We start from the raw sequence: 12,656 nt of genomic DNA, 5'->3' as shown, positions 1-12,656 counted from the left end.
GAATCTAACAGCACTTTCTTTCTACATTATCTTTCCCTTTAGTTTGCACCATCTTTAACCAACACTGCTAGAGGTAAAGACTAAAGTTGTTTGTCATGAACTGCCAATTATTTCCATTATTTTAATTAATTTTTAATCTTCACGTGCTAATCACCTAGCTACTAGCGGAACCTTGGGTTAATACGTTTATTTGATTAATATTCACATACACATATATACTACATGGTACCCATTGTGTTTTGTGTGCAAATAAATGCGTTTTGATTTCGCTTTATTCTCTGGGGCCTATGTGTTTCCATCCCATCTGGGAAAGTTTTAACTTTTACAAGTTAATTATTGGTGAAGTAGTGGATTTGCTTGATTTTATCATAAAGTCTTGTCCATGATCATATCTCAAGACATGGAAAATAAATATACCTTGATATATGTTATTAGGACTTCTTAGGAGCTATCCAAGACGCTTTTTCTCTGAGATAGAGCTAATTAAGCAAAGAGGGAAAATGCATTTTTGTGTTTGTGTATAATGTAATGCTATGATGAGGAGTTAATCTAAATTGATTTGACAATAACAACGTTATCATGGTCTTCTTTTCTTTCCTAGTGGAGAACAGATGGAAATGAAATATTTGCTCTTAATGTGGTATCTACTAATGGATTGTTAACACTTTCATTGCTTTAATTTTTAATGAATTAAAAGCCATTAGCTATCTACTACTTATCTTCTGTGCATATATCTATCAAGATGCTCCCATCATACATATCAAGGAATACCTTTGGTCCTTTGCTTTTTAGAAAATCTCAACCCCACTATTAGAGAACTAAACAAAATAAACTTAAATAATAACTATTGTAATATGCCAGAGATTTCTACGTACGCACTTATAAATAATCAAAGGAAATTCCCAAGACTTGGGGTTTGAAAAATCGCATGCCACATTGTAGCGCACAAAGTGGATGCAAATGTTACCCTAGCTAGCTATAATGTCACACCTCTTCTTTTTTCTCCTAACTTCATAAGACGAATATTATTAGTGCTTTTGTGTGTTGACTTCAATAATAATATATTCAAGCATAATTATAAAAAAAATTCACGTTTTTTTTAAATATTTTTTATTTTTTTAGATATTGATAAAACTTTGGTGTAATTTCCAGTTATTATATTTTACAGTGTTTTTCAAAATTTTGGAAGCAGAACAATACGCAATAGATGTATTTAAAATATGGAAACTACTCAGATAAAGACGTTTTTTTATGATTTTTTTAATAATTAAAATTTAACACATATAATCAATTAAATCGTGTTATTTTTGTCAAAATTAGGTCAGACAAATTAATTTGACCGAAAAAATGGTGAATCAAATTTTGAATTTGTCTAAATTAATGTTATTTTTTTTTATAAAAAATGACTACAATACCCTTATTATAGAAAATAACTAAAATACTCTTATTATAAGTTTTTTGACAAAACTAATTTTTTGTCAGGTCAATTTTAATAAAAATAATACAGTTTAACCTGTTATATGTGTTGAATTTTAATTATTAAAAAATATTTTTAAAAAAAGACGTTTTTGACATCTTTATTTGAGTGATTCCCTTAAAATATATACTTTATATATACTTGTGTGTCATTGTATCTTTCAAAACGGTAATACTAGGAAAAAAAAAACAGTCAAAATATTAATAAAACAAATTTTAACTAATTTTAGTTAAATTTTTTTTTGTTACCAAATATTTGGGCTTTCCAAAATTAGTATCTAACAATATGCATTGAAACAAAGGCAACCATAACAAGTTTACCTAATATTAATATACCTTTCAATCAATTTGGTACTACTAATCATATCTCTCCATTTTAACATACAAGCAATTATGAAAAGATAATAAAATATTGCAGGTTTGAGATTGTAAGATGTTGCATCGGTTGTATGCTAAATCCTAAATGTTATTATTTACCTTTTTTTTTTAGTCACTATTATTATTTACCATTGAATCGGGCTCCCTCCACTGGGCATGAAGTATATAGCAGGCTCATGTATCAATTTTCTCATGATCTAACTTGCATTGTGAATTAAGCAGACAACATTTTCATTGCATAGTTGATTTAGTTTAAGGAAATACGATCCCATACTACTTACTACTTTGATAGATTTCAGAGGATGATCCATTCATCGACTATATATACCACGATTCAAATCACGCTTCTTCAACATACACACGTAAAGCAAGACATAAAAGAAGCATCATGGTTATTGTGTGATCACTTTGTCTGGGCTGTTTTTTAATTCAAGATATATCTCAAATTTAACCAAGGTTTAATGATGAAATCCCGGTCGTAACTGCTTGACTAAAAAACACAGCACAGCACAGCACACAACATCTTGATTGATTTAAATGAGAAATTTGAAATTTGTGAAGCAATTTTAGTGATACAAGTACAAGTAATAAGGCTAAGATTGAAGAAAGGTACATATATAGAGGAGGAAAGTTGAATTGGCAAAAGAGAAATAAGATTTGATGTGACTTGTAGGAGATACGGGTTGGGAAAAATAGGCGATAAACACGACACGTTATTTGTAGATATCTGAATCCCTTTCTTTTCAGTCATACAAGAACTGAGGGGCATTGCTTGACACGCGACGCAATGGAAACTGGTATTATATAGTAATAGTAGTAACACAATAATTGAAGGGGGGAATCCAAAGCAGACTATTGCTGAATGCTGCTGCTCTTAGACAGGTTCATAGAGCCCCAGCACATGCCCATCAAGACACCGCATTGCTGCTACCTGATTCATCACATGCAAATCACATCACACCCTACAAATTAATTCAAATCTATTTGGTTAATTTATTTTATTTAGTGGCGTAAAATTGTTACCTTTCCATGGACCTCATATTTGATAGGGCCATCAAGTTCGGCTCCCAATGCTATTAGTTTTGTCACTGTACTGTTGATGTCTGTTACAGTGAATGATAGAAGCGACGAGTATCCCTTCTGTGTCACTTGCTCGCTGTATGTGAATAAAATAAAATATAATTAAATTTGAGTAGGAAATAGGAATGGGCAAATGATCGAACAGATGGAGAGCATGAGAACGAGATAAAAGAGATACAGTGGAGAATGCATGAGGGCGAGCTTAAGAGAACCAGATTGGAGTTCGGCCCAACGAAGAGTGCAGACGTTGGTAGTGAAATCCAACCCCTCTGAGTAGAACCGAGCAGCTTTTGGAACGTCTCTGTGTAGCTGCAGTATCCACCTGAACGACGCTGCCATGCCCGCAACCCCTCTACTTCACAATTCACATGCACAACGATACAACTGCTACCTTCTTTTTTTTTTTTTTCTCTCATTTGGAATAGACTACAGCTTTCATCTTGGGCCAGCCCAACTTTGACACTCTCTATTAGCTTGATATTGGGCCTCTACACCACTTGTTTGCTCCCTTCTCCCTATTACATGCTCTGTATTTTACTTTTAAAAAATCTGCCTGTCCAAAAGAAAAAAAATATGGTTCTCTGTTGAGTTTGATGTCACCTCGTATTAATATGAACAATTTGCTACAAGATGAACTACTTCACTTCCATATTTCTTATTAATTATTATAATATAGGGTGATATTACTTGCACATAAAAATTGGTGACTATTTAAACACAAATTATTATTATTAATATTATTCGATCCAATTATAAACCCTTGTAATGTTAATTAATTGACCAACATTAAGACGAGACATTTAAGGGTTCCTTGAGACCAAGATTCATGTAACATAACATTATACATGCTGGTTATACAAGAAGCAGGAAGACTAGACAAAATTGTAAGTTTGCCTTTTAACTTGTAAAAGGTCAATCTGATACGTTAAGACACCATTACACAACACAGCCATCTACAACTGGTATACAGAAATAACCCCACCCCGGACGTGAAATATGTAACATACACAGGTAAGATAAATATTATCAAGAAAGCAGAAAGGAGGGGAAAAAAAAAGAATGAGTGGTCTTCTAAAAGGAGCCCTTGAGGGCTTTCAAACGAGACCTCTGCCCCTTGGACCTTGCTTCCATGAGTTTTGCTCTCAAAGTATTCTCCTTCAATGCTTTGGGAGCCTCAGATATGCCATGATGATCTTGGGATTGGGGTGCAAGACTTGACATCCACTGCCTCACAGGGCTTGCTTGCTTCCTCCACCCAGCATTGCTGCACGATGCCTCTCCATGCATGCTCACGCCACTCTCTGATGCCAGTAGTTGACCTATGATCACATTATCAGTTATGTGATTCTTATTGGAGCTGTGCAATTCACTCCGGTTCATTTTCCGCTCCGAACCTACACTTTCTAGACACTCACCGTGTCCATGTTCGTACTTCTCAGATATAGTTCCTTCAGCTGCTCGTGTATCTGTTGTGCCCTTACCCTCTTCTGCATCAATTGATTGCGACTTCTTGTTTGAATTGGATGACATAGCCCAAGCCATCTGTTCTTCAAACTTCACTTGCAAGTTAGATGGGCTGCGATCTTTTAACCCTTCTTGAGTGACTGGTTTTTTCTTCCTGGCGTTGGACTTCAATGACTCATCAAGAGTATTGTCCGCAGGCTCTTCTTCACGTGCTTTAGCTCCTCTATTGTTTGGCTTATTTAGCTCAAAGCAGTTTGAATCACTGCCCGCGGAATCATCCTCATCGCCCACATCTCGTGGTGCACTGACAACATCATTAAGCGGAACTGATTCCAAGGAATTCCGGCGATCCCTCAACACCATATTTTCTGTACTTCTGCTATTTTTTTTGGCTTTAAGGAAAGTCTCGATTTCAAGGCTTAGTTTATCGACAATGGACTTCTTATCCGTAAAACCATTCTGGGCTGCTTCTAGCTGCATCTGCACACGCTCATCAAGCCATGATTCAGATATGTGGAGAATCAAACGGTCATTATCCATGGCTTGTACCTGATCCTTATCAGACTTGTGTTTCAGAGCATGCACCTCTTGCTCATATTCGTTTATTCCCCTAGCAAATTCATCGCAGAGGTCCTCCAACAATTTTCTTCTTGCTCTCTCTTGCTCCAATTCTTTCAGAGCAACAGTAAAAGAAGACTTAACCTCAGAAAACTCCCGAGCTAATTTCCTGTGTATGCTCTCTGACCTTTTCCTTAGTTTCCTTTCATCCTCAAGTTCATCCCTCACAGATTGAACGGCAGCATGGAGTCTATCTTGCTCCTTACTCTTCCTAACTAATTTTTCCTCTGCAATTTGCTTCATGAGATCATCAATCTCTTGTCGATCCACTTGCCGGTCCCGAAGCAACTCTTTGACCCTGATTCGTGCATGATCTAGCTCCGCTTTTAATGCTTTTATCAATGAAATGTTAGAAGCATGCTGTTCTTCCAAACTCCATATCCTGTTTAACACTTTTAGCAATTCTGTGGATGTTTTGAGACTATAACGGGACTCACCAATCCTTCCCTTAAATTCCAAGGAACTGCTAGGAGTTGCAGCAGGGTTATAAGGTGTCATCTGCAACACAAGAACAAATAACGGGCAAACACAATATGTAATATTGTATAATAGATTCAATAACAGATGAGCTGCTGGAATAGAGAATGGATAAATATTTGTCCATTGTTCAGTGTTCACATTGATCAAACGATAAATTATGAGCATATCATTTGCAGTAAATACTTTAAAACACACAATCTCACATATGAAGGTAGTTCTTGACAAAAACTTTAGTTCATCCAGCACTGATCTTTCAGAGCAAGAAGTTTTAGTGCCATTTTGTTCTTACAATAAATCTCCAAACACATTGTCGCAAACTCTTTACAGAAATTTCACAATTTAATTAGCTATCTTTCATAAGTGTTATTATGGCGGCAAACAAACAGCGGTATAACGGATACAGTTAGGTTATTTTATAATCATGAATAACTCTGTTTAATGACCAAAATTCTGCATGAAAGATACCTGCTTTCCGATAATATCAATTATTTATTGTATTTTCCATGATACATATTAGACCATAAAACTCCTAACCAATCACTTACATTGCAGTCATGAAAACCCTAGATCCATGATTACATAGGATGCCAAAAGGTACATCCCGCGGAAAAACCATGTTTACCATGAAAACCAGAGGAAAAGTTGTGTGCCTTTCCATTGTTCTAGATGAAATAAATAAACAAATAAGAAACGGGTTGTGGTGGTTGGGAGTTGGTTGATGCTTACCTCCATGGAGCTACCATAACTTGCAGGAGATAGAGGTTGCAGTGCATGGTTATTCTTATTTCTCTCAATTGCTCGATGATGCTGCATTAGTGACGCCGCAACATGCCTCCTCAAACTGCTTGCACTAGCTGGCTGATGAATGAAAAGTTTCAAATTATAGATCCATATCTATCAAAATGTTTGATAATGTCAACAGAATTACAACACGTCTCATTGCAATGACCAAGAAAAACATCACTTATTCTAGAGGAAAGGAAAGCACAATGATAATTACACCAAACAAGAAGGGGGCAAAAAAGCTACAACACAAAAACAATTTGAAAGAGGATGACAAGGAAAGCATTTATATGGGATCACCTACTAGATAGCAGAATAAGGAAGAATCTATGCATCTCCTTGAAGAGGATATGTCTCAGTTTAATGAGGAAATGTTGTCAGTGAGGAGTTAAAAATGAATTGCGGAAGCAACAATTCGGGAACAACCGAATAATATAGAGGACAAGTCAAGCTAGACATTGAAGGCTCAAAAGGAGTAAACAAATCATTTTTGTAACATACAAGTAGAGCACACAATTCTCCATAAATGTGGAGGATAACATGAAGAGTATTTTCCGGTACATATAAATTATAAAATAAAATAAATAATAACATGATACAAATATCGGAAATTGGGCCTATTATAAACGCAGAAGTAGAAAATCAAAGAGCATGAGTAGGAAACCCTTAAGAAAGAAATTAGAGCTGAAAAGGAAAGGAGAGAGCGTGGCGTACATGATCAGGGGAAGCGGTGGAAGCGTCAGGGAAGAAGTTGGAGATGTCGGGAGCCTTGTCCTTGTGAAGGTTGTAATGGTGGCGGCCACCAGGTGCAGCAGCGGGAGCGGCGCCGTTAGCACGATGCATTGGGAAGATAGGGAAGTAGTGGTGGAATTCCCAGAGAGCGGCGGCGAGCTTCCTAGCAGAGACGGTGGCGGAGTGGGGATGATGGTGTGGATTCAGAGAGTGATGCTGATGAATGATGTTGTTGTTCCCCCAAAGTAGCTTCCAAGAGGGCACTGGAGTGCAGGGACCCTTACTTTTCCCCACCAATACCCCTCTCTTCAACTTTTCTCCTAAATTTTCCACCTTTTCTGCTTCCCCTCCTTCACTTTTCCCTTCCCTTCCCTTTTTCATCTCTCTCTCCATTCTTTTTCAACCTGCCTTCTCTATTAAAAATATTTAAAATATATTTATTTCATCTTTTTATTTATTTAACCTTTGTATTTCCTGTATGAACTACACGTGGCTATAAAGACACTGTTTAGAATTGGAAGTCGATATTGTCAGTTCCATCGGAGCATAGCATGTTTGAGTTGAAGTGGAATGATTTTTGCACATGACTACATGAGATCCAGCTTCTTTATTGCAATAATCATACAACCCATGCAATTGCAATGCAACATTAGTTATTTAGTATACGTTGCCTCATACCTAGACTTTTCTCTACTTTTTTTTTCATCCCTCCCTCCCTATTCATAAAGTATTCAACAATCAACAATATTAGCCAACACTATTCTCCGTCTCTTTCTTTATTATCACACATACGCGGTTCAAAACTTAGTTTATTATTTGCCATTATTATTCGTTTGGCTCAAATGAATTATTGAATAAATAAAGAAATTATATTATGATTGAATAGAAAATTAAATAAGCAAAGCTATAAATAGTAATGAATTAATAATAATTTACTACCCCATAACGAAATGCTTAACAGGGGAGCGACAGATGGGAACACCAAAGTGCGACGAACAGGGCAGCTGCCTGATATTCAACTTGGGCCCACTTGTTCTTTGTTGGGCCCCATGACACTATGTCCACATAAAGGATCTAAAATTGGGCTTTAGAATAGTATTCCAAGCCCAAAGGAAACAGTGAAGGAGCAGAAAATGGAAAACGGTTAACATGGATGGAGAGATAAAGAAATGACAGTTGGTTGGTTAGGAATGGCGCAGGGCTTATCCTGGGAAAACAGCACATAGTCATGATTCCAAGTTGAGAGGAAGCAGAGTGAAGAAGCAGCATTGAAATTACAAGTTAGAAATGCACTCGCTATCTCACTCTCACAGCTTCCTACGCCCACTTGCATCGTTTCCCTCTTCTTCCGCTCATCGCACTTCCTACCTCACTCTTCACTCATCCTCTTCATCTTTCATCAGCTCGGCTATCTATCGCACCCATGCACCTTCAACAACCCCTAACAAACTTCGGGGTACAAGGGTAATTCCATCTGACAGTTACAACGGTTCCCATTGGGAATGTCAGTCATCCCCGCCACACCGTGCTGACGTGGCTCCTTCTGAGATTGACACCGATGATGGTTCATCCAAGGGGCATCTCAAGTTTCTACTCCTGTTTGGGTTCCTCGCACTTGGGGACTCTTACCCTGCATTTGCCGCTTCAGATTCCTTTCCTTTCTTCCATGATTTTGGTGACTTAAGCACAGGTTTTGCTTCAGTTAGGAAAATCTCCCTGTCACTTCTTCGAACATAATCATAATGCAATTTGCAGCTAGAGTTATTCTGTTGCAATTTAAGTAAAATCACTTCCAAATCAATTATTAATTACTGTGCAGCTCCAAGTGTAATATTTGATTACTTCTTGTCACAGGCATTTCTGTTAATCTTTTTCTCTGAGCTGGGAGACAAGACTTTTTTCATTGCAGTAAGTACACGCAAAACAATGTCCCATTCCTTGCAATATCACCAAAATAAATGTTGCAACTTACAACTCCATTGATTTGTGTATTTGATGAGTTGGCAGGCACTCTTGGCAGCTAGGAATTCAGGTGTTGTTGTTTTCATTGGCACATTTGGCGCACTTGCGTATGTTTTTCTGTTTCACGGTGATTTAGATGCCCTTTCAGTTTGTTCTCTGTTTTTATGGACTTCCTCATGATTACTCACCTTTAATGATAAACTCATACAATTATTATTCTTGCTGAATTTTTTTGAACAATTTCAAATAGCTATCTATGGAAGTCAACTATGCACTAATCTTCAAACTCTTTAATACCATTTTTGTTCATTTTTGCAGTGCAATGACTCTCATATCAGTTGTCCTTGGCCGAACTTTTCACTATGTTGATGAAATCTTGCCCTTCAGGTTTTTGCTATATTTCTTGGAGTTATTTATGAACTATGAATGATACATCTTGGTCATACTAGAAGACTGAATAGGAATGAATTTTCCTAGACTTCATCTTATGATTTATGTTGAGCAGGTTTGGTGAGACTGATTTACCTGTTGATGACATTGCTGCTGTTTGCTTGTTGGTAAATATCACATCCTTCTTTATTTGAATTTATTTGTGTTCGCAGCGACATGCTTTATTCCGATAACTTTCTGTTCTTAGACAAAACACTGTTAATTTGACACTGAATTTAATTGACTTCAGCTGTACTTTGGAGTCTCTACTCTCGTGGATGCATCATCAAGCGATGGCCAGAAATCAGATGATGAGCAGAAGGAGGTAAAATTTGGCATGTATTTATCAGCTTTCAAAGCATAATGTGTTCAATGCATTAATATTGATTTTAGGCCGCACATTTGATTTGTCACTTTGGTTGATTCATAGGGTTCTCTAAAATTCCTAAAATTTAATGTTTCCTATCTTAACCAGGCCGAGTTAGCAGTTTCAGAGTTTTCTGGAAATGGTGCTGGGATATTAGCAGCTGCTGGCACAGTTGTCAGTACTTTCCTCTTAGTTTTTGTTGCTGAATGGGGTGATAAATCATTTTTCTCCACAATTGGTGAGTATTAAATCGGCATCGTTCGAATACAAAATGTAATATTCATGTCAAACATTTTCACGGAAAGCTAAGTAATCAAATATATATGCGTGGAAAGAGTTTAGAGTGACAATTAATTTTGATCAGTACAATTTTTATTTATTGTTCGTTCATCTCAAATTGCAATACATGTTCTCTTGGTTCTTGTCCTGATATACTGAACTCACCTTCAAGATCCCCCCCTACTATTCAGCCCTTGCAGCAGCTTCTTCACCTCTTGGAGTCATAGGGGGAGCGCTAGCTGGTCACGGCGCTGCAACTTTGGTAAAACTATTTATCTAAGTTAATGCACAAATGATTGTTGAAACGCCTCTTGAAATTACCTGTCAGATTTTCTTAATTAGTGCTTTTCAATGCACGTTCTAGACAAGCACTGTTGTATTCCATAGCTTAAAACAGATTAGAGTCTAATAAGCATATATTTAATACACCCAGAAAGGTCATAAAATAAAAACAGGCTAAATGCCTAAATGCATGTAATTTACATTCCTTGAGCAAAGTGTCGTTTACTTTCTTATCACATATCTGTATGCATTGGCGGGCTTTCTATTCTCAAAAGTATATTTTGTTATATGCAGCTTGCTGTACTTGGGGGCTCTCTACTCGGGACATTTTTGTCAGAGAAGGTAATTTCTCTTGTAGCCTACCTTCCTGGTATGCTTTCATGGTTCTCTCTGTGCAAAAGTGGGCTCAATTTCATGGATTGGTCATCCTTTACGCATCCAATCATACCGATTCTTTAACCAGTGGGACAACCATTTGCTGTAAAATAATTTAATCTATGATCTACAAAATGCTTTAATTAATGCCAGAATCACAGCATAAAATCTAATAATCTATATCAACTTTATGAAAAGTGCAACATGTTATACAGATTCCTTTAAAGGGACCTTTATTAAGTCCCACATTCTCTAAATTGAAAGTATGATAGTCCTTATAAATGTAAGGCAACCCTAATTTCTTGAAATAGTTTTTGACATAAGGTTCACACCACAAATTTCACGCTCCTTATCTCTTGAGCTAATTTTTTTGGGAATGAACATGCTCTTTCAACCACATAATAGACAACCAAATGACGCCTCCCTTCTACTTGGTGCGGCTAATAGCTAGTACATTATTGTAACCATAAGATTACGAATATGCTGATGCTTTTCTAACCACACTTTATTCTTATGTTAATAGTGCTACATAGTTGAAGCGTGAACCTGCATTTGCGTATTTGTTTTTGTAATATTACTTAACACCTATACATACTAAGACATTCTTTTTCACTTTCCTCTTGAAGGTTATTTCCTACATTGGAGGTGTTCTCTTTCTCGTCTTTGCTGCAGTGACCCTATTTGAAATTGTGCAATAGAGGATAAAAGCGCAATGTAAGCTCATTACAAAGCCATCAAGAACGCACTTGTCTCCAGTGTTTTATACTTTTGTCGGAACTTCTTTTAGAACTCATCTTAATTGCGGCTAAAAATCTTAGTATCCGATCCATCAATAAGTGTGTTACGTATCATTATCTTTTGTAGAAATTGTTCATCTTCCTTTATGTGTAGTCCTCTTAAATTTAAGATCTCTTATGTTTATTTTTCAAGTGAAATGTTAATTACTTATTACAAAACACATTCTTTAATTGTTGTGGATATTGTATATTGAGATTTTTATAGATTAGTTCCATCAAGCACTGTACTGGTGACTGGTAACCCTGATATATTTTTCTATAGCTTAAGAACTTGTCTATCTTGTTGAACTCCATAAGTATGTGGCACTATCACAGATGAATGAACCTTTTCCTTCTACTGTCCATCATGCTTGAACTTAGCCATCTTTGAAAGCCTATCAACTTCCTCTACCAAGTAGTCAACCCTCGCCACAAACTCGATGATTGAGGAAGTGAAGTTGACCAGCGACAATGCTTCCGTACTCTCCAAGGCCCTCATCCTAGGTAACAAGTCTGTCGTTATCTCACTATCTTCTTCAGAAGTAGTTTTGAGAAGTAGATAAGAATGGAGCTGCACAGAATGTTGAAGCCTCTTGGTAGCACTGTGAACCCTCTTGACATGGGAGTTTTTCAGGCTCCATTTCATGCTGCTGATGTCCCTTCCTAGAATCCTTATAAGGTCTGCCACTTCGTTTGATACCTCTTTGATTTCTGACTCAAATAGAATTCGCAGATTGTACGGTGCCTGAAAAGTGAAAACCAACCATTAGAATGGAAGAACTTCATAATATAAGGTCATATGAAAATGATAAACATTTTTTTAACATAACTCAAAAGTTTGAATAATGTATATCTGTTGCATACAAAAATAATAGTTTCTTTCTATAGTCGCAAAAAGATTTAAAGATTCTCATACATGATTGTATTTAATTTGATGCAAATACTATGTAGTAAAGAGAGAATATTATTACAACCTGAATTTCTGAGTGTAGAATAGTATCAAGTGCCATAACTTCATAGGCACAGTGGCGTAACACTGCTGCAACTTTAAGATATTGTGACCATGGGTATAAAAATTGCAAGAATCTACCGTGTGGTGGCTCCCACTTTGCCGAATTAGCCTTGCAATCAGAAAATAGAAGATTGTCATGCACATTAGATATTGAAACTAAGAT

At 36.6% G+C, this 12,656-nt stretch overlaps 4 protein-coding genes across 8 annotated transcripts in view; 1 reads left to right on the top strand and 3 right to left on the bottom strand.

Moving 5' to 3' along the window:
* On the bottom strand, positions 2,364-3,449 carry LOC107641723. Of its 2 annotated transcripts, none has more exons than XM_016345195.2 (3): positions 3,113-3,449; positions 2,878-3,010; positions 2,364-2,816 (listed from the first exon to the last, which is right to left on the bottom strand). In XM_016345195.2, exons 1-3 carry the CDS (start codon positions 3,271-3,273, stop codon positions 2,805-2,807), a joined length of 306 nt encoding a protein of 101 aa, XP_016200681.1. In that variant the 5' UTR covers positions 3,274-3,449; the 3' UTR covers positions 2,364-2,804. The 2 variants fall into 2 exon arrangements, with proteins under 2 accessions (XP_016200681.1, XP_016200680.1); XM_016345194.2 differs by having other exon boundaries at positions 2,364-2,785; positions 3,113-3,436.
* On the bottom strand, positions 3,729-7,421 carry LOC107643108 (uncharacterized protein At5g41620). 3 transcript variants are annotated; one of them, XM_021123182.1, is made up of 3 exons: positions 6,994-7,421; positions 6,223-6,390; positions 3,729-5,514 (listed from the first exon to the last, which is right to left on the bottom strand). In XM_021123182.1, exons 1-3 carry the CDS (start codon positions 7,402-7,404, stop codon positions 4,006-4,008), a joined length of 2,088 nt encoding a protein of 695 aa, XP_020978841.1. In that variant the 5' UTR covers positions 7,405-7,421; the 3' UTR covers positions 3,729-4,005. The 3 variants fall into 3 exon arrangements, with proteins under 3 accessions (XP_020978841.1, XP_016202160.1, XP_020978842.1); XM_016346674.2 differs by having other exon boundaries at positions 6,223-6,354; positions 6,994-7,419; XM_021123183.1 differs by having other exon boundaries at positions 6,223-6,350; positions 6,994-7,129.
* LOC107643107 (protein PAM71, chloroplastic) lies at positions 8,161-11,721 on the top strand. 2 transcript variants are annotated; one of them, XM_016346671.2, is made up of 10 exons: positions 8,161-8,712; positions 8,866-8,919; positions 9,019-9,080; positions 9,292-9,360; positions 9,479-9,530; positions 9,653-9,727; positions 9,878-10,007; positions 10,221-10,310; positions 10,625-10,672; positions 11,332-11,721. In XM_016346671.2, the coding sequence occupies exons 1-10, from the start codon at positions 8,299-8,301 to the stop codon at positions 11,388-11,390; spliced, it is 1,053 nt and encodes a 350-aa protein (XP_016202157.1). In that variant the 5' UTR covers positions 8,161-8,298; the 3' UTR covers positions 11,391-11,721. The 2 variants fall into 2 exon arrangements, with proteins under 2 accessions (XP_016202157.1, XP_016202158.1); XM_016346672.2 differs by having other exon boundaries at positions 8,167-8,712; positions 10,240-10,310.
* Positions 11,666-12,656, bottom strand: part of LOC107643106 (aluminum-activated malate transporter 9-like) — a 2,884-nt gene continuing 1,893 nt past the window's right edge. Inside the window, exons 5-6 of the mRNA XM_016346670.2 lie at positions 12,456-12,602; positions 11,666-12,226 (exon numbers count right to left, since the gene is read on the bottom strand). Coding sequence (XP_016202156.1) covers positions 11,837-12,226; positions 12,456-12,602 — 537 coding nt within the window. The 3' untranslated portion in view covers positions 11,666-11,836. The remainder of the gene's footprint in view (positions 12,227-12,455; positions 12,603-12,656) is intronic.

This window comes from Arachis ipaensis, chromosome B05 (assembly GCF_000816755.2).
Source record: "Arachis ipaensis cultivar K30076 chromosome B05, Araip1.1, whole genome shotgun sequence".
Taxonomy (NCBI): Eukaryota; Viridiplantae; Streptophyta; class Magnoliopsida; order Fabales; family Fabaceae; genus Arachis; species Arachis ipaensis.
Note: the sequence above shows the minus strand (reverse complement) of the source record. Positions and strands in the feature narration are given on the sequence as shown.